The 25611-nt window shown below is 36.3% G+C and overlaps 1 protein-coding gene across 1 annotated transcript in view; it reads left to right on the forward strand.

Moving 5' to 3' along the window:
- Positions 1 to 25611, forward strand: part of GABRA2 (gamma-aminobutyric acid type A receptor subunit alpha2) — a 64635-nt gene that overhangs the window by 21021 nt on the left and 18003 nt on the right. Inside the window, exons 4-8 of the mRNA XM_039550998.1 lie at positions 4803 to 4870; positions 17370 to 17590; positions 19904 to 19986; positions 22837 to 22980; positions 23783 to 23935. Of these exons, the coding sequence (XP_039406932.1) occupies positions 4803 to 4870; positions 17370 to 17590; positions 19904 to 19986; positions 22837 to 22980; positions 23783 to 23935 (669 nt within the window). The remainder of the gene's footprint in view (positions 1 to 4802; positions 4871 to 17369; positions 17591 to 19903; positions 19987 to 22836; positions 22981 to 23782; positions 23936 to 25611) is intronic.

A 25611-nucleotide genomic window follows, 5' to 3' on the forward strand; every position in this document is an offset into this window, starting at 1 on the left:
GTTCTCCCAGGCACTATTAATTCTATGTTTAAAATAGTGTTTGTCTGAATTTTTTTGTAGTATACATTAGAACTGCCTATATATATTTTAAAAGCTCTGTCCCACCAATAACACTTTTAATGGTTTTGGATTACCTCAAAGAGATTGTCTTCTATTTTAGCTGCCCAAAACCTGTATTTACAGCTTTATTGACTGAAAATTCAAATTAAAAAGAATAAAAAGTCCAACCCAACCTACTAGCCTGTTTTCTTGTGAAAACAGCCTTGACACATTAATCAATAATATAGCCAGCTTCATGCAAACAAACATCTGGAACCTTTCTGATGGTTCTTTCTGAAGATTTTGCAATGATCACACTCCTTTCTTCTCTTTCTTTTAAACATACATAGAATGAGCCATTAATGTTTTGTCCCTACTCTCTGTGAAGAAAGGACTGTAGATTATTTTGGCACGAGAGGGAATGAGTAATATCCAGGTCATTCTCAAATATGAGAAATACCCAGAAATTTATTTCAAGAAAGATAGTGATGTCTCAGCCTTCTCCAGAAAAGGGAGAGCTCTCAGGTATGCAGAATCCTGCACGTCTAGCTACCTCACATCACAGACACTGGAACTCTGTGTTCCCTGTCAGGGGTGCAGGCAGCTGAGAAGGGACATATGAAAGAATGCGAAAAAAATTTAAAAACTACTGTCAGAAAGCAGACCAAAAAAACTCATTGAAAATTTATATGCCTCTGTGGAATCTTCCGATTTTGACAAATTGGTAAATGCTCATGAGGAACCTTTTCATCTGACTTTTCTGATCATCTCCATTACTCAGCTTGAGCTGGTTTAGACTTCAGCTGCTGCAAATTCTCTGCCAAGCAGCCTACTTCAGCTGAGCCAGCTCTTCTACTGAGGAGCAAGACAGCAGGATTTTGGACCATCAGAAAGGGTATCCCGACAGCAGGAGAGTTGGCATAAAGGAATTGACAATACCACTGATATCAACTCTAGCTGAGCTCTGAACCACTCTTCTAATTTTGACAAGACAATGATGTTGACATTTTCCAGTGTGATTATTTAGTGCTGGACAGCTGTAACCAGCCTTGGCAAACACTTGTACTTCACCTTACTTACAATGAATTTAATCCTTCTGCCTCAGTTTCCCAAGTATGGAAAATTGAGGATAATAAAATTATTATCTTCATAGAGGAGTTGTTATAATTAACATTTTTAAAGTCCTATATGTAATTAAAGTGCACAGCAAACCTTCCAGCTAAGGACAGATAAGGATGTATAAATCTTCTGCAATTTGGTATATGTGTTGCTTTTTCTTACTTTATGTTTTATTTTTTCCAGTAATGATACCATGTCAGTTCAAGTAAGAAAAGGGAATCAGAAGAAACCAGTGCTTGAGAACCAAGTGCAATATGATCTTAATAATTACTTCCATGGAAAGTGCTTTTATTCCTGCCTTTATTATTAACTTTATTGACTATATTTTGCCAGTTTACCTTTGGCTTGATCTAAGTCAGATAGAGCTTCTCTTGTAACATTTCTGACCAAAGCAAGTTAGAAATGGTGCTGTAATAGCATTTGCAGAATTTTAGAGGACTTCATGTGATGGTGGCAGCTATATGTTTTATTCTTTGCCTGAGATTTGTTCCCCTAAAAGAAGCATCATAAATAGAAATTACATCCTTACCCTTTCCTGTTCCCATTTCTTTGTATAACCTTCAAAAGCAGTGATTCAGAATAACTAAAGAGCCCACAAATATAAATGAGGATCCTTTAAAATCTAGACTGTTTTTCAATATGGGCTTCCGTTGATTTAAGCACTTTTGAAAATCAGGCCTTTTAGTTACGTGCTTGCATGTCACTTGAGGAAACAGATTTTATAATCCAAGTGTAAAAAGCTTGTCCTTAACTTTTCTCGAAAAAATAAGCTAGATTTCACAAACACATGTTGCATTGAACATCTTTTAGCTGAGTATATTCCTTGGCTTTTCCAGAAGAACTGATTATCCAGAACACTTTGAATCTCTAGTGGGCTAAGTATGATGACTTGTGCTGTTCTTGACAGAATATGAGTTATAAAAAGCCTGTAACTGTGACGCCTGCTGGATGAATTTTGATTAGAGAGTCCATTTGAAACTGTGCTTTGTGCTTTTGAATTGTTTATTTGACAAGCATATACTCCTTCAAAGCAATAGCTACAATACTTGTTCTAAGAAAAGGAGGATGTATTTTTTCTTTTTGTAGACATTGATTCTGAACCCCCAAGTTCAATTTTTTAATTCAGAGGAACCTTTGTTGTAACAATATGTAAAGTAACAAGGAAGAAACAAATGCAACACTCAGGCTGCTAACACCAGTGGATGGTAACATGAGTAATTCAAGATTTATTACATTTCAGCTTCTTTTGTCCTTAAGGACTTGTTTTCTTGAAGGTAGACTAGGAATAGAAAGTTCTTAACTATGCAGAATTTGGAAAATAGGAGGCAGAAATAAAAATCTGCCATTTCTTCTGTAGTGTACTTTTCTCTTTCCTAACACACACCAACAGGGGAATCTACAGACTGTTTTAATAGCATAAGTTGTGGTCAATATGTTTGTTCTCCTCTCTGTCTTTGCTCATTTCTGATGGAAGGATGGATCCAGAATAGTGTAGAAATCATATAATAGAATATGTGATTTTTTTTTAAATTAAAACTTTGAATGCAAGGCAAGCTTGAAGATTCCATGCCCTGTAGTTTGTTATATACAAATATTAAAATTATTCCTCTGTGTCAAATAATAAATCAGATGCAAATAACTGATAGCAATAGAGCGAGGTTACAAGAGGACTATGCTTCCAAGCATTTGGGAGGTGGGGCGTGTGCAGGTAAAGATTTGCCAAGTGACCTTGTTACCTATAGTAGGGTCCCTTCAAATTATACAAGTATATTTGAAATTAGTCTTGATACTCTGCTGTTGGGATACTTGATTGCCAGTCATATTTTAGTAACACCAGTGTTTTTCATGGAATTATAATTAAGATGCTGTACAGTCATCGCAGTACAGGCCAAATTTCCCAGTTAGTCCCTGCAGCACCATTTTACCTCCTGAACAGTAGCTCTCTTGTCACTCTTCCATTTCATTCCAGTCTGTGCCAGGTAACCATTTGGAGATAATAATTTTTTTTTTTTTCTGGAGAGTCTCCCACGGGCAGCATGAATACTTCAGCCAGACCCATACTTTATCCTTGTTGAATACCAAGAGCAGTGCAGACTCAGCAACTTTTCTGTCCACTGATTTAAAATTTGTTTGTAGGATGTTTGGAGTAGAAATCAACTCAGCTTGCATAAGGATGCTTCATAAGGGATTCCAGAAGTCTCTATCACACAAATAAACATATCTCAGGACATGCAGAGGAATTGTAGGAGTCAGTCTTTATTTATTCGCTTGAAAAGCAGACATGATCCTGGGAAAAAAGATTCTTTTTGCTAGGAAGGGATTATGAAGTCCTGTATTCTAGAGTTTGGATGAAGAAGGAAGTTTCCTTATAGATGAGAATGGATGAATATTCCTCGCCCATGCTCTGGAGGGTGTCTGAAAGCACTGTATCTTTGCAGCTACATCCCTTTGAAAATGCACTGCTCCCCATGCAGCTGCTCATGGATCAGTCCTGGCCTTTTCCTGGTGGCTGATAGAGACTCTGCTGTCGTGAGTGAGCACCATTGGGTTCTCCTGGTAAAGAGCAGGGATTATACTGTTGGCCTCAATATAATTAGAAGTAAAATTTGCTTACATCACATATTTGTTAAAAGGTAGCTTTTAGGAAAGTAGAAGCTATTAATTACCTGCATTTAATGGTGATTAAATATGGAAATAGAATCACAATATAACATACTATCATAATGTAACAGCAGGATCACTCATGTAACAGGCAGTTGTATTACTTTCGGGAATGGGAAAGTTTGTGATGAGTCAAATTGCACCTAGTTATATTCAAATTTTTCTTTTCCAATCAGCAGCTGGCTTTAAGGCAGAGAATTCCTTGTGTTGACTGTCTAGAATGCAGACTTTAATTGGCAACTGCTGTAAGAAATTTCCTGTGTGTACTACCCCTCTTAGTGAATATCGTTCTATTTTGAGCCTAATTGAAAACTGAAGATAGGAAACTAAGCAATTATTTTTCCCTGCAGTACAATGTCTAATATTCTGATTTCATGGCTGTCTGGCTACAGTGATTAGGAAGGACATTTTCTCAAAGTGTTCACAGTACCACAGCAATGTATCAGGAGCATTGTGTATCAAGGAAAGGAACTATTATGTTAAAATACGTGCCACTTAAAAACACACCCAATTAAAAAGCAGGATGCTGTTCTGTTACATTTGGTGCAGTCAATAATTGCTTTTTCTTGTCTTTTTTTTTTTTGAAAAGCTGTTGAAGATGTAGAAAGCAGCCTTCAACTAGAAAAGCTTTAATAGGAGAGATCTGTGACAGCAGAGAGAACACCTCTGCAACAAAGGCGTTTTGTGTTTAGAACTGTACTTCCATGTTAAGTCCAAGATGCTGTGGTTATTCTTGTTGGTAGAGAAATGGGATATACGTGTGTAGTTGCTGATGATTGTATAGTTCTTTAACTGAAACAAACTACTCTGTGGGACAAACTGTGTGTTAACCTCCCAGTATTTACAACAGGATACTGGCTAGGGGTAGTAAACAAGGAGAGAAATCTGTTCAAAATGTCCCATAATCTTGCATAGAGAGTTAGAAAAAATACTATCAATTTAAAATGTTTGCTTGTTTTTTTTTTTTTTTCTTTTTATATCAGATAGTATTACTGAAGTCTTCACTAACATCTATGTGACCAGTTTTGGACCTGTGTCAGATACTGATATGGTGAGTTCCTGAATCTTTTGCATATGTGGGTAAATGGTGTAAGATATATATGAACTTCCTTTAAACTTGTATTCTTCTTTTACTTATTGTGGATGAATTTAAAAGTTTCACTGAAATCAGAAAGTGCCTAACCCCATGTAGTTCTAAATTTGGAAACTGGTTTATAGACTTTATGATAAGTGTGCTTGTATTAGCTGTTTAGTTTAGACCTGTAAATCTTCAGACTGTCCCACTGACTGTATTTTGGTTTATATTCTGGAGCAATCTTGAGATGGATGAACTGGATTCCTCTTGGATGAAAACCTGGAATGAAAGGAGCACTCTTAATGTTGGCAATAGACTGAAGGACCTGATGGGAGTCAAATCTAAATTAAACTTCTTGAAAGACATAGCTTGGAAGCTGGGTCATCAACATGGTTGTGGTGTTTTGCAGATCTGTCCTTTGTAATTTCATTTCAATTCATAATTGTTTAGTAAGCATCTAAGGAAGTCAGTGACATTAAAAAAGAAAGTAAGTTTCAGATTATTGCTCTGGATTATAAAGAATTGTTTGTAGGCTCACTGCAAGTAATACAGAGATGAGGGAGAATGTTTCACACTGGGTAGGAAGACCTGATGGATATAGCTTCTCTAAAAGGGAAGGGAAGGACAATCTCAAACTTACTTTAACTACCTCTTATGCCCCTGTCCACTTGACAGGTTTAGGGCAAGGTTGTTTAATTTACTCTGGGCAATGTGTAGGAGAGAAAAAAATTCTCTGCAGATTCAACAACAAACATTTACTTGCAAAATTTAGAACATTAGGGTAGAATAAGGTACTTGACACATTTTAAAACAATATCCAGGCAAAGTAAGTACTTCATAAATTTTAATTTAGCAAACTTAAACTTAGCCAGCCTTAACAAATCCAGACACAAGGCACTTATTAAGGCATTGACAGGAATTTTTTAGTCTGGCTTACAATGTATTTTGAGAAGTTAGGAGAAAAAAGGGAGAAAGAGAAAAAAAGATAAGAGTAGAATGATATCAACATCTGTGGATTTAGCGGCAAGACTTGATTGTTGCAATTTTAATGTCCATTGGTCCAAGTAGTGGTCGCAATCTTGACCCATCAGGGATGGCGGAAGCCCACGAAACACAAAGTTCAGTGGGTTAACATGTGCTTAGCTTTAGGTGGAATGCCCAGGCACCTTTCCCGGGGTGGGGGAGTTTTAAACTGTCTTTTGCCACACGGTGGATCTGTTGCAGCACTGTAGATCATGCGCAGTCCTCTGGTGGAAGGCCCCAGAAATGAATCTGGGGCATTTCAGGGGTCTTTGGTTTATGATACCTTCTAAGACATGACAGCTGCCTCTCAGTCAGCGTAGTTGAGCCAGTTGTGCCCCATCAGAAGGGATGAACATCAGGCCTGTGTGTGAATGTCCCAGGTGGGGGGAGTTTTACAACTGAGCCACTTGTGTAAGGAAGGACATCAGCATGATAAAAAGTATTAATCCACCTCACAGGATCTGCTTCTTTTTGGCCTCTTCCCTTATATGTCTCAAACCCCAGCTTCTTGCTAAACAAAAGTTGCATTGTTGTGGTCATCTCCTGGGGCTTGAACCCTCTGTACCTGGGCTCATCCTCAGCAAAGCCCTGGCTGCTTTTTCAAATGGCTGATTGTTTGAACCATTAACCATTAACATCTCAGTCTCCCACACTACTCTTGCCAATCCTGCACGAAATTATTTTTTAAGTGTTTTGAACATTCATTATTATATATGAGACATATAAAACAGTACCTAGATGTATCCATAGGTATTAAAAATGAATATTTTTTAAATCAGGCAACATTTCTTTTTCTATGAAAAAAGTCAGGTTATGCATCATACAAAACAGGGAACATTGTGATGTTATGAACAAATTTATGAAACTAAATTTTTCATGGTACATTGTATATTTTAAAAGTTATTTGCTTACTGACTAGCAGGTAATCATAGCTTTGGAGAATATATTCTGGTGGGTTTTTGTGTTTGTTTTTTTGTGTGGGATAGTTTCAATTTTCAAGTTATGTTTTGATATTTATGAATACATTAGTGATGCTTCACATGAAAGGCCATTTCATAGGAGAAATACACTTTTTTGTTGTTTTTATTACGATTGTCTTGAGGTGTTTTTTCCTAATGATTTTAGGTTTTTGAAATTTTTATTTTATTAATAATTTTGTAAAAAAGGTATCCACAGCTATTTACAAAGATGATATGAACATCTTGACCTTGTTGGTCTAGTATCTCATGACTTTACAGGGGTAAAGTCTTGCATTTATTGTAGTCCTGTGTAACAGGGACATGATACTAATCCACTTTTAAAAATGAGTACTGAGACACGAGGAGACTTACCCAAGGCTGTGCAAGTCATCTGTGCTTAAATGGAAATGTAATGAAAAGCTGCCTGAGCCTATTCCCTTGCTCCCAACACACTTTTGATATCAGTGGATAAATGTGTGGAGAACTCTGGGTGTCTATTTGCATAGACATATAGACAGTGCAGTAAGGGGTCAGGTCCTTTGATGCTACAGCTCTAAGAGATCTATGCAGAGGTGTTAATCAAAGAGTGCAGTGCATCAGAACGGCAGCTGTTGCTGTAATGGGTAGGTTTATTTGCAGATAAGTAGATAGATAAGTAAGAGCAGTTTAATTCTTATTACTACAAGCTTCAGGGTTAATTTAGCTTGTTCTGTTGATAATTATAAAATAATTTTGAAACGTATGAGCAGTCAATTAGAAAATTTCAACATGTGAGTTTTGAAATAATAGCTTCCAAACCATCACGTATTCTGTCGAACATGAAGGTGACATTAGAGTATTAACCATGAGGACATTTTCATTTAGGACCTGCATGACTGAATTGATAATGTAAACTATTGTACAGACCATTCATTGATACTTTCTTCTGTAAATGTTGGAAACCCTGGGATATTATAATTTTTTAAATTTCCTCTTTAAAAGGCTTCATTGGAAGAATAGTTTGACCCTTGCCCATGTCCTCCAGAATTTTCAGAGCATCCCAAACAGATTTTTCAGGAAGGTTGGGTCCCAGCCCCTGAGGTCCTCTGCTGTCACAATGTGAATGATGAGGCCCTCAGTCACATGAGGTTTTTAGGCTGAACATTGCTGTTGCCCAAAACTCTGATGATTATTGCTGCCCCTAGGATTCCTTCAGCTGGGGTTTCTTATAGTAAGAAAAAGCATTGTGTGTGTGACTGCACTGCTTTGCATGATCTATTTTCCAGTTTGTTTTTTCCTCCTTGGTTAGTATCTTGTGAAGAATAATGGTGCTTAGAAGAAAAGGGGTGCTTTTGAAAATAGGAAGGGGACTCACATACATGGGAGATGATTAATATATGTTTAGAGTATGGAAGAAGGAAGTGGCACACAGGCAGTGATGGGTTGGATTGGAGCTAAGGACACTGTTCTCACGCAGCGATGATTCACGAAGCTGATAAAATGTAAGTCTAACCTTTGTTGTTGAATTGCTATGACTTTGTGAGGTTTCTGTTTTCCTCACAAGCATATTACCATTAATAATAATATAGTATTGTGTACAATCTGTGACTTGGTATGGTTTCTAGAATGTAGGTTTTTATTCACATTCACTGTATTTTTCCAGTATCACAATTTTGCCAAAAAATAATTAAGTCCAGGAGAGTTTGGTCTTTGACTGATTTTAAGTTAGCTGAAGTTGCCATTGATAAATTCAGGAGGTAGAAGATGAGGCTGAGATTTTTCTCCAAATGTGTTAAGAGTCAAAAACATTTGGTCCTTGTTGTGGATTAACATTTTGACAAAGTTAAAAAGATGCTACTCTTTGTTCTGACCAAAATAGTCAGCTACCAAATCTGTTCACTCTTGGCCAGGAGAATGTTGCAAACTGTGCTTCAAATGAACAAAAATATTTGGGTATCTGTATCATTTGTGTCAAAGAAATGCTGTTTTATGTCAACCACTCTATTTAATGTCAAATATACAATGCCAATATATAAGAATTTTCAACTTCCTTTTGCAAACTTGTGAGAATCAAGGAAGGCAAAGCAAAACATGGGATCAAACAGATTTTACTTTCACTCTTCTGTCTTTTTGAGCTGTTATTTCTCAGAAATGTTTAAGTTCAGTATTGTGGTGCTATGCCTTATAGGCTTCTAACCCAATCAGTGATACAAATTTATTTTGACATTAGCCTGAGAGAAGAAAAGCTGCATTGTTTAGAAAAACAAACAAATGAAAAATTGGACAGAACAACTGAAAAGCAAAGCACCTCTGAATTTTCTAAAGAGTTATAGGATTAAATTATTATTGCAGATGCTAATTAAAGCATTTATCGTGAAATTAAAATATTTAATATTTGAAAATTCAGAGGTAAAGGATAAACTTGGTTGAATTGTAATTTGTAGGGTAAAAAGGATTGAACATTAAACCTAATTATTTTTTCTGTTTTTAAAAATTAATTACTTGAAGTCTGGTAAACTCTACCATCATTAAAACTCTATATGCTGCTAGCTTGAATTTTGGCACTGAAAGCATTGTACTTTGACCTCTTTTTCTCAGACTTGGTGGTTTACAGGCTCTTCTGACACTTTGGCTCTGAAATTTCCCCCATAGCCATAGACATAGTAAGTGCTGATGTCCATAACTGAAAAAAATATATCTACAATAAATGAGACCTATTTACTCCTCAGGCAATAGTTATTTTATGTAAGACAGATTATGTAGGTACTGAGACCCTTTATATAAGGTCTGCTGTGGAAAAAGCTTTGCCAAGATTTAGCAAATTTTGCCTCAGAACAGTCTTTCTGATTATCACGGGAACATCTTCCCAGCTTTCCTACAACACACGGTTAGTAGGTGGCAGGACTTGAATCAGTTTAGCTTGAATATTAAAAACTAAGAAGCTTTCTGAGACTTTTGTACTCCAACTTTCAGTCTTAGATTTTCATTGTTATTGGGGAGTTTTGTTTACTGTGGTTACACCTTTGTTCCCAAGTTGTTTGTAAACAAGTTTTTCCTAGTTTCTTGATGATAGACCTGCAGTTTTTCACTTTGAAGTAAAGGAACAGGAACATTTCTCTGTAGAGATTGTCATACACAGCTAGTTCATCACTACACACACTTCCATCTCGTCAAGTTTTCAACTGAAATGTCAATAAATGTTTCTGATTTTTCAAATATAGCCAGAATAGAAATTTTCAATGAAGACTGAAAGTCAAATACAGAAATGATCAGAAGGGTTACAGCATTCCTCACTACAACTGAGGATGGTTCTTTAGAGATAGTGACTGAACTTGGAACCCTATTTCTTTTTTTCTGTCTGTTTTTCAGATTTCCTCATTCCAGTTTGCATTTCAGATTTTGCTTTGGTTATTTTTCCTATGCAACTTATTTTTAGCTCTTTCAAAGTCTAATTATTAGCTAGGATTCCTTAACTTAAGAGAAGTTTTACAGGAGTGGTAGGATATATAATTCTGGACAGAATAAGGGAATGCATCAAGATTTTTTTTTTTCAAAAAGATTAAAAAAAGTACTGCAATTGCTTTTATGTAGTTATTATTTGAACTCAGTAAGAGAAGACTAAAGAGTAAAAGAAATGGTAAATACACTTGGATTTTTTGGGTATTGGGGAGCACTGCGGAGCATCTAGGTTGTGTTTTTATAATTGATATGTTTCTGAAAAGTCAATGAACTTGTTGCTTTATTCCCTTTTAGTACTGGCTCAGGTAATTACCTTTGCAAGTTAAGTCCATACGCTGAAATTTTGATGAGAATATCTCACATGATCTCTTGCAGAGTTTCTGTCCTTTTATTCTGTTGGGAAGTCTTTTTCCTCAGGATGTGCAACATCCTGCCAAGTGGATCAGTATTGGAGATTGATTTGTCAGAGGCTGTGTCCAAGCCTGTCACTGCTGTTAGCTCTCTCTGTACCTTTGTTTGGCTTCCTGTTCCTGTCACCAGGCATCCACTGTGTTTCAGGGTTGCTCTTTCTCCAGGTCTGAATAAAAAAAGGATAATGAGAAGTGTTTTTATTTTTAGTGACAGTAGTGGGAAAAATGTCCCATAGTCTCTCTTCTAAGTAATCCCTATTCATATCTCTTACATGCCCCTCTTATCTCTCCTTGGTGCTTCTTTTAGACTCAGAGTTCACTGTACATCAGCTGTTTGGAAAGAAAGAGACAGAAATTTATTCAGAGAAGGTCCTTTTCTTACATTAATATGAATAGAAAGACATTCTCTTCCCTAGACACTATCATTCAAACTGGTTAAACACATTTTTTTACAAATTTTTAAAAAATACTTCATGTTGCGATTAAATGCTTAGACAAAAATGACTGAAGTTGACAGATTAGGCAGAAATAAAAGGCTTGAAATGAGTTACTCAAATAGAGAAAAATCATGCTGCAATTCCCTAGAAATATTCCACATTTTCTTGATAGTATTAAAGGTCATATGTATCTGGCAGACATTACTTTATGTATTTAAAAATGAATACGTGTTCCTTTGAAATGCATTGATGGGGTAGTGTTTCAGTTTTTAACAGGGCTGTTAAGGGTTTTGGTAAAAAATAACCAACAAGGCAGTTTCAAACCACAGTCCTCCTTCATCAGAATATTTTCAAGGATTCTATTCACTAGTATGCAAGATCTACACTCCGAAAGACCTGAAGGGAACTTCTTGCTGTCTGCTATTTCCTTCTATGTTCTGTGCTGCGCACACATCAGAAGGTAAGTTTTGGAGAGAGGAAATGGACTCAGTTTACTTATCTCTGCAATGGGGTTTGATGTTGATACACAAGTGCTTGTGCAGAGCCTGAGTAGTCAATGCTTGTGATTGGAGCTTTGAGGAGGATTGGAGGAGAACTCTTTCAGTCCTCATATTGTTAGACAATTGCTTGCTTTTAGAGAAGAGATAAGTAGCAAGTGAGATAGATTGTTTGTCCAATCTGGTGGGTGGGCCTAGGTGAAGCCAAGCCGTACCATGATGAACTAGTTTATGCAGACTGCTGTAGTGTGTTATTCCTTCAGTGTGCCATCTGCACCCTGCATAGATCTGCCCACAGAGACAACCACTAAGACAACCAACTAATGATGTGATCCTCCTACTGTAAAGCTAATTTCAGCATTCACTGAAAATGTCTAGTGTGCAGGTTTAATAAATTGAATTGCAGAAGTTGCATCACAAACTTACACTCATCACACTGACGAATATCATCAGGTTATAATAAGTGTGCATATACCGGGCAGATCATTTTGCTTTGAGTAATTACATTTTTTGAGTCTTCTGTCTAAACTCCTTCTTGGTTTTCTTGAAAGTGATTTTGATGCTCAGATGCATACCAATCATGCTAGTATTCTACAGCACCAGTTACATACTAATATTGTTAACATTTTTAAACAAATCTGAAAGTAAAATTACACATTTCCTTAAGGCAGATATGAAAACTAGAGTGTACATTTTAAGAATTAAAATTAAGAAATTATACCGATGTAAAAACAAATACTAATATGCAGTTCCTATATTATCTAGGTGAGATTTAGGTCCATGAATCTGAACTGTTTATCTCATAGTGTGTCAACCACAGTATTTCTAACTGTTTTAAGGACTCAGTGAAAAGCTGTATATGCCATTTCCCCTTCGCTTGTTTTTAATTTTTTTTTATTTGCCTTTTAAAAGTCTTATATCTTATAGTATTTAAAATTTGTTTTGTGGTTATATATATATATCAGTTAATGGCTTTAAGAGTGGTCAGGAAAAAGACAAACATACTTTAGAGAAATGACTATTAAAAATTTTTACAAGTAGGGAATGAGGAACTCTGGCTTGAACTCTTCATTAAACAAAATGCTGTGTTTTAGAAGGTAATAAAAAAAAATGTTCAATCTGCTTCAGGACAATACTGCTTGCTAATGGACACTTACAAATTTTGAGATATTTGGAACATGTCCATCTTTACTTCAGATGCTAAAACTGCCAAAATCTGCCAACCATTATCGGAAAGGATAGGAGTATGGTTTTTGTTTTTTGAACTTTTCCCATACAAGTCTGGCCTTAGCAAAAAAAAAAAAAAAGAAGACTACCATGTAGTGGAGATTGCTTATACTCAGGTCAGTTAAATCTTCTCCCAGAGATACTAATGTCTTTTTTATGGTGCATACTGTTATGCACAACAACCCCATATTAAAAGAGGAATGAAATTTCCTCACCATTTTGTTCTTCTGACCATTGAAGAGGGTCAAGTGCTTCTTAAAACTGCAGTAAGAATCTCATCATCTGTACCTAAATTTCATGGAAGGTGCTATAATACATATTTGAAAGATTATGTTTAATTGTACTGTGTTAGAGTCTAGCTGTGTAAGCACCATTTTAGTCACCACACAGAAGGAAACACTTTCTTGTCTAGAAATGATCGCAGGAGTCCTTTGAAGACCTGGAATTATGCTCCTGTGATTTTGTGGAGATACTGCACTATATACCAGAGAGTGGTTAGGTCATGTCCAGAAAGAGCACAGGGTTTTTTACATAGGTTTTTTTTTTTCTTTAACATCTGCAGAATGAATGAAATTAGTATCAGGTATTAATCGGAGTATTTTTTCCTAGAGTCCAGATTTGCGTTTCTCACAGAATATTAGTCTTGATTGAAAAAAAAACATTACACAGGATTTACCACAAAGTGGCATATACATCAAATAGGAATTATTTTCAAAATCTTTATGTAGCATCTTTTGATAAATGCTGGCTTTTTATCATGTTGATTATGTTCAAAGTACTTCAATACCTTCCTATTTTTTCATTTATTTTATATGGTAACATCAATAGAGATATCCATGATCATAAGTAGAATAGATTTGGCATGGAATGGAACATGGGATCACTGAATACAGCACTGCAGAGGCAGAAGTTGTATTTTGCTTTTCATAATCATTTTAAATGGATCTTGACAAATTAATTTCACCTCTGTGCCTTAGTTTCCCTTCATACAAAATTGAGATCCCAGTACTTCCACTGAAAAAATGCAAAGAGGTCTGTAGAAAGTTAAGTTATTTAAGAACTATGTGAGATTTTACTACTATTGTGGTAAACAAAAGCAGAAGGTGTTCATCATCATTCACACCAAACCTTGGTTTATTCTGTGTTTCCATCTTCTAAATGAGATGTTCTGAAATAAAGGTCTCCAGCACAGGCTGGATGGTGTTACAGACCACCCCAAAGGTGAGGGTAACTCAGGTTCTATATAAAAAAGTTAATTTTGGAAAATTTTGGTTGCAGGGGAAAGGAGGTATGTAGCCATTTTGGTTATTAATATCTATAGCAATACAAAAGCATAAAAATAACACTGAAGAAAATTTACAAGGAAAAGAAAGAAATAGAAAGAAAGGAGAAGAGCAGAAAGATATCATCACTTGTGGATTCAATGACAAGACTTGGTTGTTGTAATTTCAGTGTTTGCTGGTCAAAGTGATGGTCTCAGTTTTGATCTGCCGGGGTGGAGGAAGCCCATGAAACATAGAGTTCAGTGGGTTAATATAGTTCAGATTTACATGGGAATGCCCAGACACCTCTCCTGAGGAGGGGAGTTTTATACTGTCTTTTGCAACACCATGGATCTGTTGCAGCTGTGGATCGTGTACAGTCCTCTGGTGGAAGACCCCAGAAATGAGTCTGGTGGCTATGGTCTCTCCCTGACAGACCAAGCCAGGGCTTATTTTCAGCACATCTGCTGAGTTGGGTTTTCTTGTGGATACATTCTTCTCAGCCTTGTTTACTTCTCCTTAGACCTGAGATAATTGGACAAAAGCAGCACCTTTATCTTATCTCAAGTTCCCATCAGGAGGCTTAACTTACTGTCCAGATTTCCAGGAATTCACAGAGGCATACCGGGGAGAGGGAGAGAGGGGAGTTCTGTGGTCTCAGATGAGCAGTTGCTTCTTCATGCAGTTTGCCATAGTGGGCAAAGTCCTTTGGTGGTTACCTTAAGAGTGTTTGAGCCATTAACCATTACCTGTGGACCAGTCAGAGATTTATCAGCAGGATCTCTCAAGGCTGCAGTTCAGATTCTTTCCTGCTCATTCTACTTCCTTAGCTGTTGCCTTGCAGCAGATGCGAGCTTTTGTGAAATGTTGCTGTTTTGATTTATTGGTGTTTCATGTCTGCTTTTTTTCCTGTTTTATTTCTCTTGTAATTCTTTTTATGTATGTTGGAAGACAGTTAAGAAGCAGGATCTTTGAAGTTCTTTATTGATGGAAACATTGCAAAAAAGTCCAGATTTATATTCTAATCATTTATGTGCAGGGGTGCTTGTCAAAAGAACCTGCAGGACATATCACTCACTCCTGTTGAATTTCAGTGGAATTTCAAAGTCTTACTCCCTCAGGCTCTTATTCCCAATTCTTTATACCTCAAACATCAAACTTACCACAAAAATGATTTATTGGTAAGCCCCTCAGACAAAAACCATGAGGAAGCTCTTAGGGCAATTGTTTTCCTTTAATTACCTGGTATTTCTATCCAGATTTCATATACTCCCCTGCTGCTCCTGATCCTCCATGATACTATGCATTTTGTCACTTTCCCTTGTCTGCAACTGCTATTTGTAAATGGGATTTTAAGTCACATGATGTTTAACAACTAAAACAACATATAAATCAGCAAATAAAAGAGGACAATTGAATGTGGTCTGTCATAGACAAATGAGCAAACCACTTGTTATGAGGCAGTGTCTCTGGCAGTGATGAGGGACTGTACAAAATCGAGTATAATATCAAAGTAAGATGTTTTAGAGGTTCATAATTTTGTATTAAACAGATATATTTACTGAAATATTATTAGAGATAATAGAAAATGGAGTTAAAGAGAACCAAATTAATTTTCAGTGTATTGTCACATTAGTTTTATTTAATATTATTTTAAATATTTAAAATCTTAATTAGAAAATTCACAAAATTTTATCACATTAATGTACGACCTTCTGGTATAGTTAAAAATTGAGCTTCTGTTTTTTGTCAGATTAGTTTATAAGTATCCATAATTTCCAAAATATCTCTTCCCACTTGTTACAGTTCGTAATGAGAACTGCTTTCTCTCCTGCCCCTGTCATGCTCCTTCACATAAAAAACTTCTCTTTCCTTTATTCCACATGCTCTCCTTAGCCTCTGGCCCTGACCTGGAAAAGGTCCTCACAGCTCTTTGGCTCACAGACCAAAGGAGCTGAAGAGAGCTGTCACTTGTCGCTGTCTAGTCAGCACTCCTTTTGTATTGCTGTATGATTGATGGAGAAGAACCTTAATGCTTGTTAAGCAGCACACGAGGGAGCCAGCAGAAAATGATAGAGGCTGATGAGTTCTTTGAAGTCACTTTTATATTGAAATCCCTTGAAAATTTTATATTGGTTAAATTTTATCAGGCCTTTTCCATTCAAAGACCGTTTACTTGAAAATGGTTTGTGCAGAGCAGTTGCAGTAGTACAGACTGCTGCAGCATACTAATACTTTGAAATCATGAGACCATTTTGTACCTGTCCAACAAAACAAAATTGCACCAAGGTAGCATTTGCCAATATGCTGAATACAGTTTGCTTCCAACATAGTTTTTAAGCTCTCCCATATCCAATTTATGTGCTGTGCTGACAGTAGCAAAACATTAAATCCATTTACAGTTCCATTTTGAAGATAGTTGATGAATTTACATTATCAATGTTTAGTCAGTTGTTTGCTTGTGTTGTGGTTTAACCCCAGCCAGCAACCAGCTAAACAGCAGCAAACCCCACCAGATGGGATACCCAGCACTGGTTGACACAGGCATCTGGTCTAGGTCATCTATTTTTGCTTGCATCCTTTTTTTGCAGATTATACTGCCTTCCCAAGACTAGGCATCAGAGTAATGCTCACCAGGCAGTGAGTGTCACCTGTTAATCATCAGCTATTGTTTCCTACCCACGTACTTTTGTTCATAAAATCCACGCCACTACAGAGCCTTACATTCCTCTTTGGAGAAATCTTACATCATTCTGCTTGTATATACTCTACCCTTTAGGGGTTGCCTTGTTTCCTTACTTCCAGTCTCAGCCATTCTCCGTGCTCTTGAAATGCTGGGTTACTCTACAGGAGAAGATGCTGAAAGAACTATTTAATGTCTTCCTGTGTATTTTTTCCTTACTTTCCTTCCTTACTGTGTTTAATGAAGATACCCATGTCACAGATACTTTGTGTATCAGATATACAGAAATCTAAATATTGAAAGAGTTCAGTATAAAAACAACATGAACAACAAACCAATCATGAAGAAGAATGTCATACCCTTAATGCATTGACTTCCTGTTTATTATTCTCAGTATTACACAATTTCTTGCGATGATTGTTCTCCCTTGACAATTTTACCAGGGGAATTTTGCAAACAGAGGTTTTCTATTCTTTGTTCTCAGAAAGCAGATTAGTGTTTCATTGTTTCAAAAAAAGCATGTATTTTTTCCATTACAGGAGTACACGATAGATGTTTTCTTCCGTCAGAGATGGAAGGATGAGAGATTAAAGTTTAAGGGCCCAATGAACATTCTTCGATTGAACAACCTAATGGCCAGCAAAATCTGGACCCCAGATACATTTTTTCACAACGGGAAAAAGTCAGTGGCACATAACATGACGATGCCAAACAAGCTTCTACGAATCCAAGACGATGGGACACTCTTGTACACCATGAGGTATGTCTGTTCATCTGTTCATCTCTTCTCCACTCAAGCTACTTCTTGATGTGATTTTTCCATCGAACAATTAAATCAGGTTTCAGGAGAACTCTCCCGTGTTTTATTTCTCTCTAAGGAGAAAGAAAGCTAGGAAAATGTGTGTTTAGTTTCCAGTTCTGTTAAAAGTCTCTTGGCTGATAATGAATTAGATCAGTTTTCCTACCCATGCCTCAGTTTTCATATTTTTGTAATATATTAAAGATACTGAACACCTGAATAAAGTTATCTGAGACCTTCAGATAGTGTTTACCAACTCTGTCTTAGAATCATTAAAATAGTATGAGAGTTTTTCCTGTTACTGCAGCCATTGTACTGAATATGTGAGCCCCTTAGTAAATTTATTATTAAGGTCAGGAGCAGTTAAAAAACAGAGAAAGAATAAAGAAGTAATAAGGTCTCAAACTCTTTCCAGCGAGAGCTACAAGGAATATATGTCTTACTCTGTAATTACTGTTTCTTTATGTCTAATTATAATATTTTACTTAGAATTTTTTTTCATCCTGTGCATCATTAGTAGCTAGATAAATATTTAGCTGATAAAATGTTAAAATTTGCTTAGAAAATAGAGTATAGAATACGCAAAATTATAAAAAACCATGTATACATAGATATAAAGCAGCATTTTTATAAGACTGATTTCTTCTTTGGTAACTCTTTTTGCAATAATGTTACCTATGTGAATTTTTTTGAAATTTTTAACCAAATTGCCAGAAGCCCATGACTTATTTTCTTTCTTTTTTTTTGGGCAGTACTTAATAAATTGAAGGTGAATGTAGACTTAAAAACCCCAGCCTAAGTAAGATAGAAAATGTGAGCTCTAAAGTGAATGTGTACCGTGGTACTTTCTCCGTGCAGCCATGCCAGCATCCTTGAAGCCCAGTTTCACTACACAACTCTGAAACCCTTACAGTATTGAGTGTTGATGGGTAGGCTGCTAATGATGCTGGGTAATGTAGTGGTCAGAGAGATTCAGAAAAGTTTGCTTGGTGTAAATTGAGACCTCATGTGTTGTATTTTTGCTGGGGCTCAAATCAATATTTGAGCTATTGTCATTCTCTTCTTCCAGAAGGTATAATAATCATATACTATAAATACAGGAAATACTGTTTGAAGCCATTGTGAAGTATAAGCTGGGTCAGATTAATTATAATTAACTAACCATTTTCATTACTTGTAAGTCTGTTGGTTCTCAGGGTACGAGGTTAATGTGTGCACTGTTCTAACTGTTTTGTCTAGACTTTAAACAGCTATTTTTATCGTGTCTACATAAAATGATTGTGTGATTTATATCAGAGGCTCATGCAGTTCTTTCCTTTGCCTTCAGCTGTTTGCTGATTCTTATCTCTCAGTGCCCCTTGAATTTAGAAAAACATTCCTGGGGAGTGGAGGAATAGAAACATGAAATATCTTTTGGTGGAAGGCTGGGAGAAAATAGCAGAGAGTACAATGACTAGGAACCACTGGGAGTACAGAAGGATGTAACTGATGTTTGAGGCTGAGTGAAGAGAGGCATACAAAATGAGAGAAGAAATCTCTACCCAGAGGAGACTTACAGGATAGGAAGGAGAAACATAGGGGTGTTTTTGGTTTTTTTTTCTTAAATTAACAATAGTGGGGTAGTCCATGAAAAGCTTTCTTCAAACTGTTTTAAATTATTTTTTATTGTACTGATCCCCATATATGAAACTGGGATATTGCTGGGGTTTTTTCACAAAATGAGCAAAAGTGGATGCTTTGTTAATATGTGGCCACACTTTACATAAATATAAAGAATAATCACAAGTAACATGGAGAATGAGAAGCAGCAATCTTTTGAAAGAACCCAAATATTTTTTCTCTGTATCTTCCATTCAAACTGTAAAAAAATGAAATTCAGAAGACTGGAATACAGTTCCTTGGCAAGTTAATTGTATTCTAGATGCTTTTATAATGAGCCTTTAAGAGCCATTTTAGCCCACATGTACCTCAGAATATTATGAGAAGAAAATTACTGTTCTTAACAACCTGAAAATACTTAATTTGTATTTTTCTTTAAATGCCCTTGGCTCATAATTTTGAGGTCAGCTTTTACAGGTTCTTGATATGATAAGTAAATGCCTTTCAAAGGAACACATAAAATGGGAGAGGTAAAAGCTGATTTAAATTCTTGTTAGTTTAATATAAAATTTCAATTTAATCTACTAGATCGGCATGAACTCTGTTCACTTCTGTGGAACTGATTTTCTTGTCCTGCTAAATGACTTAAATGCAGAGCGGTCTTTTGCCTTTTAGGCTTACAGTCCAAGCCGAATGTCCAATGCACTTGGAAGACTTCCCCATGGATGCTCACTCATGTCCACTGAAATTTGGCAGCTGTAAGTATGTAATGTGAAGTACAGCCTTTGATTAGTGAATATCTAACATTTCTCAGCATAATTTTGTTTCAGTAAATTGTTACATGAGAAATGTAAACCGCAAGATGGGACTTTTTAAAAAAGTTGTAACCTGACACATCAAAATCTCTTTTGCCTGTCCAGAGTTGTGTCTTCTAGTGTATTTTAAAGATTTCATGACTCCAGTTATCAATAAACACCCTGCACCTGATCAACTCTGCACTGGTGTACTTTGATTGCAGTGTGCAAACCATACAGATGAACACAGAACTGGATGCACGTAGCCCGTGCAGTATTGACAAAGAGCAGATCAAAGTCTTCAATGAGTGGGTTTTCTCATTTATCACAACAGCTTAGTTTCTCCTTATTGTTAATGATATTTTTTATGTTCTTAGTCAATGAAGGCAATAATGAATGGCATTATGTGATAAAAAAATTTTTTCCTTAGTGCATCGGCCTGTTATAGACAGGTGGAATTTGACCTCACTATGTATTATGTTAACAGCAGCATTATTTCACTTTCTTAGATTACAGCCATTCTTCTTCTTCTTCTTTATTATATATATTTTCTGGATCTTTTACACAAAAGTTTTCTCTTTTTTTCCCTTTGGCTGCAGCCTACATTCTCTTCTGGGCCCAGGAAAGGAAATGGGGTCTTTTTGAGACAACAAGTTAAAACATATAAGTTCTGGCTGATTTTACAATAATTGTAGCAACCCCAGAATACAAAACAGGATATGCTGCCGCTAAGGACATCATTAACCAGATGATGCTTGTCATAGCACTGTGCATTCTCTCCACTGTGCTCATATCCCTTTTCCTTGGAGTTTGTAGCAAATTAAACCAAGCCTGCTCTTCTGATGATGTTTCCACACTTGAGGGAAATCTTAGCTATGGATATAAAAGATCATTGAAATGAATATAATGTGCATCATGGAGCCTTTTCTTGCCCCCTCAATATTATATTTATAATACATAATGCAGCCTGAATAACTAACACCAGAGATGTTAGCCAAAATTGGCTACTGACTGATAATATTTACATATACGTGCCCAGCAAGGCATGTTTGATTTATAAGGTGTTGCAGGAAAAGAAGACTCTTATGTAGCCTGAAAACAACTTGAAAACTCCTGTGATAATGAAACTCATACTCAGGCCAAAAGGCTACTTTCTGCATGTGCATTTTTAGATTGGAAACCCTTATGACTAGGTATATTGGACTTTGTGTGAACCGCTTCCTTTTTTGTCTTTTTTTTCAGGCTTGATTGTTTGCTTTTCTTACCAGCTTGTCCTTTATTCCCTGCCTATGGTTTTCTAATAATCAGAGGAATTTTAAATGTGAGCAATGTGATTTTAAAAAAAGCCTGTCTTTCATTTCCCTCAAAGTCACTGTGCTCCAGCCTGTTGGCACATCCAGGGGACTCTTATTTCTGTTCATTTTGAATGGCTTCACACACATTTTATTTCTTTATCTAGGAGTTATTTCTAGAGAACTGTGCATTTTTCAGCTTTTATTCTGGGATAGAATCTGAATGATGAATAGTGGTGAAAATAAGCAGGAATCCTGAGGATTTTGGTTTAACTAAGGCAAGTTTGCCTGTGATATACACTGCTAATCTTACATTGCTAGGAGGATCATCAGCATGTACGAATGTCTCTTTTTATACATAAGAGAAAAGCCAAACTGAATGTATGGGAGAAACTGTAGCTTAATAGATTGGTTTTCTTTATTCTTTTCAAAAAGTTTAGCTGACAGTGAAGAGAATGGGGACAAATCAACAATTTGCCATACTGCTGGTTTGCATTAAAGCAGAGATATTTTTGTGGAAAGCTGGAAGGATAGATGGGAAGTGTTAAAAATCTCTACTTGCTACCCACCTGCTAGATTTTGTTAGTCATGCAATTTATGGCTAGTTGCATGAAGAAGCTACTTTCTGAGCCTCCAGAGATTTCTTAAGTGAAAATGTTTGCAGACCAACAGTAATGATGCTTTACTTTTTAATTGCACTGCAATTATTGTGTAAGATTTAAAATGCACTTGTCTCAGTCAATGAAAATGAACACACAACTTCTTCCATCAGTGGTTTACTCTTTTCCTTTCAAACTACATTTGTTAATAGGATATTAGACTGGAAAAACTTTCATACTCATTTTTTTCTTACTTAGTGGAGAGGCATTAATGCTTTTTAAAATACAGGGTTGATTTGCTTTCATACTAGTTTATCTTGACAGACCCCAGGCTAAATGTATGTTTGAGCAAGAATGTACTGAGAGAGCAGCCTGTTTAATGTCAGTGTGTCCACCAATACAATGGCAACTAACGAGATTTAAGAGGGTAGGCAGGGCAAGGTACCAGGGTGTTGTCACTGCTGGCTTCCCATGTTTAAGTCTGAATTTCAACTAATAATAAAATGCTTGTGATACGTCCCTGAATTTGAGAGTGGAGACAATGGAAGGTCAGAACTACACAGCAATGAATTTTCAAACTGCTTGTCTAAATCTTACAAATTGTCATTCTTTTCATCTGCCTTATCACGAATTATAGGATACGTATAATATCTAATCTCTGACAAGTCTTTTGACAGTGTAGAAGAGATGTTGTTTGTAGTTTAATAAATTGTGATTAATAAGCCCTGTTCCTGTGCTACAATAGGGACTTACTTTACAGTAAAGCTATTTTAAACAGCCAAATATATTTTCTACCATATCTTTTAAAATTCTTTGGGGTGAGTTTTTATTTGAAAAATAAGTGTCTCTTGTAATTCTGTGAGTTTTGATGGTAACTGTTTAATTTGAATTGCTGACGAAGTATTTTACCTTGTTTCTCACAGATGCATATACAACTTCAGAAGTGACATACATTTGGACTTATAATGCTTCAGATTCAGTGCAAGTGGCACCAGATGGCTCAAGACTGAATCAGTATGATCTTCTAGGCCAAACAATTGGAAAAGAGACAGTTAAGTCAAGTACAGGTTAGTAAAAGATATTTTGGAGAAAAAGGCAGTTACTGACTGTGAAGACTGTATTTTAGGTGGTGTTAAAAGCTACTGAAAAAGAATGTTGCAAAATATGATCTATTAGGCATGTACTGTACAAGTCATAGTCAATGTACTGTACAAGTAACACAAAACAGCACTTTACTGATTCTTTCAAATTATAATTAGCTGGTGATAACAGACGTGAACTTGTCCTCAGTAACTGGTTTTTTAAATGCTATCTGGAGCTCCATGTTGAATCCTAATATTTGTAACCCAGGGTTGGGATATTTGTTAAATTTCATATTGTAAATGACATAGATTTTGTCTAAAGCAGACAGATTTCAACCATGTTTCCCTTCCATCATAGTTTTGACATTAAACACTGGAGTATTCTACTAGACTCTGGACTGTTTTCCTGCATGTGCCGGGCTGTGATGGACCCCCATGACTGCTTTCTAGTCGTGATTAAGCTCTCAGGGAGCTGTTGTGTGAACACAGAGTGCTGCTTATGAGCAGAAACCTTCAGGGCTGGAGTTCTTCTCAGTGCATACAAGAGTTCCTGGAAGTTCCTTAACACTCACCTTTCATGGAACGCAGTGGGAATAAGATATAGCTGTACTCAAAATCTTTCTTATATTCTGTAGGATGCTTCCTATTACAAAATATCTGTGCTACAATATAACCCCAGAACATTTGTTTCACATAAATGCAGCAAACTTTCTCTTATCAAAGAAATGGACATTCTTAAGATGATAACGTTTTGTTTCATTGTATTTTGTTTGTTTGTGGCACCTAGGTGAATATACGGTAATGACGGCTCATTTTCACTTGAAGAGAAAAATTGGTTATTTTGTCATTCAGACTTACCTCCCCTGCATCATGACTGTCATTCTCTCTCAAGTGTCATTCTGGCTGAACAGAGAATCTGTACCTGCCAGGACAGTCTTTGGTGAGTATACTGAGTAGTAGCATTGTCTGTTTGCAACAGCTGAAGATGCTAGGAAGTACTTCTGAAGTGAAGGGCTTTTCATTCAAGTTAAAGTGTTTGTAGAATGTGATACAATTTCTAGTCCAAACAGCTTTCAACTGCATTTTACACATCTCCTGAGAATCCCAAAGATTTTGGAAATTAGTACATACAAGCAAAATGTCCTCATATATCCTTGACTTTTTTAAGAGGAAAAAAAATTCACAGAATAGAAAAAGATGACAATGTTTCTATTTTAAAAGTAAATTTAGTAAACCTAGATGATTTTCTGAAATATCTTACTTTCATTGATATTATCCAAGTATTCTTGTACTTGGTAGATAAACAAATTTCTAAATTTATCTGTAAACTAGGCAAATTGAATTTGAATTTGCTGAATTATTTGTGTTAAAGTTTTCAAACTGCAGTTCTTTTAAAGAAACCCTGTTCTGGGATTTTGGGCAACACTTCAAACTCGAGATTACTATGAGGCAGCAAACAGATTCAGCAGAGCAATATAGTGGTGTTTCTCTTACAGTGAGGTTTGGCTCTCTATTTAAGCAAAGTAACAAATGTCTTTCTTATTTGCAAAACAAAGTTCATTTAGTTTGTTTGCTTTTGAAGGAAAAGAGAGCGCAATAAAATTAATGTCTGTGTGGAATCAGCCATCAGAAATGTTGCATAAAATTGTATTATTAGTCATCAGTAAACACCATGTACGCTTCAAAAAATAGGCCAAACTCAAATGCATATTAAGTATGATGCACAACAAAGCATTTACTGTTGCTCCTGGTAGAGAAAATGCCACAAAGCATTGTGAAAATTGCAGGTTTGAATATGAGCCTTATTGAAGTCAGATGAAATAGGTCAGTGGTTACAGTGGGACCAGAATTCTATCATGGTTTTCCAGGCAGCTATCAGGAAGACTTTTTTTTTTGTCTCTCTTCAAAATCTTCGGTGAATTTATCCATTTTTGCTTATGAAAATGTACATTCCTGTTTTCCAGCTTTGCAAGTACACTGTCAAATCCTTCTAAACCTGTGTCTTTGCCCTTTTCTGTACCCACTCCAATACATTTAGGACAGTGTGACTGGTTTGTCCAAAAAAAGTCTCACATCTGCTCTTCCTAAAATGCAGTTTCTGTTACTGTGTCACTGTTAACAAGCTACTACACCCATAACAAGGCCCTGGGATAATTTTCCTGAAATGTGTCCTTTCCTGCAAAATTCTTTCTTGTTCTTGATTTATTTTTTGTTTACTTTTTTTGGAAATAAGTAGTATCTTCACGGCAGCCTGATGCTTAGCTCTCCTGGGGTTTAGTCTAATGTGGATAATGAAGTGTCCTGCTTCAGGATGTCTTGAGGGAAGTGCGTAGGAGGGCTGCAAGAACAGAATCACACCACTCAGTGACATGAATCCTGAAATCTGTTTACTAAGAACGATGGGTTTATTGCAGGCATAGCAGTTCTGTGCTAGTATTTTATTCCTGCCACACAGACATGCACCCTGTGTGCCACTCAGGGCTCTGTCCCCTCCAGGCTATCTTAGCCTGGCACACTGAACCTGGGGAAACAAGACACATCCAGTCTCTGCCTTATGGAGAAGCCTTAGCCCCAGCATGTGGCATTTGCTCCTCAGACTTAGCCTTTTTCATTTCG

This window comes from Corvus cornix, chromosome 4, assembly GCF_000738735.6.
Source record: "Corvus cornix cornix isolate S_Up_H32 chromosome 4, ASM73873v5, whole genome shotgun sequence".
Classification (NCBI taxonomy): domain Eukaryota; kingdom Metazoa; phylum Chordata; class Aves; order Passeriformes; family Corvidae; genus Corvus; species Corvus cornix.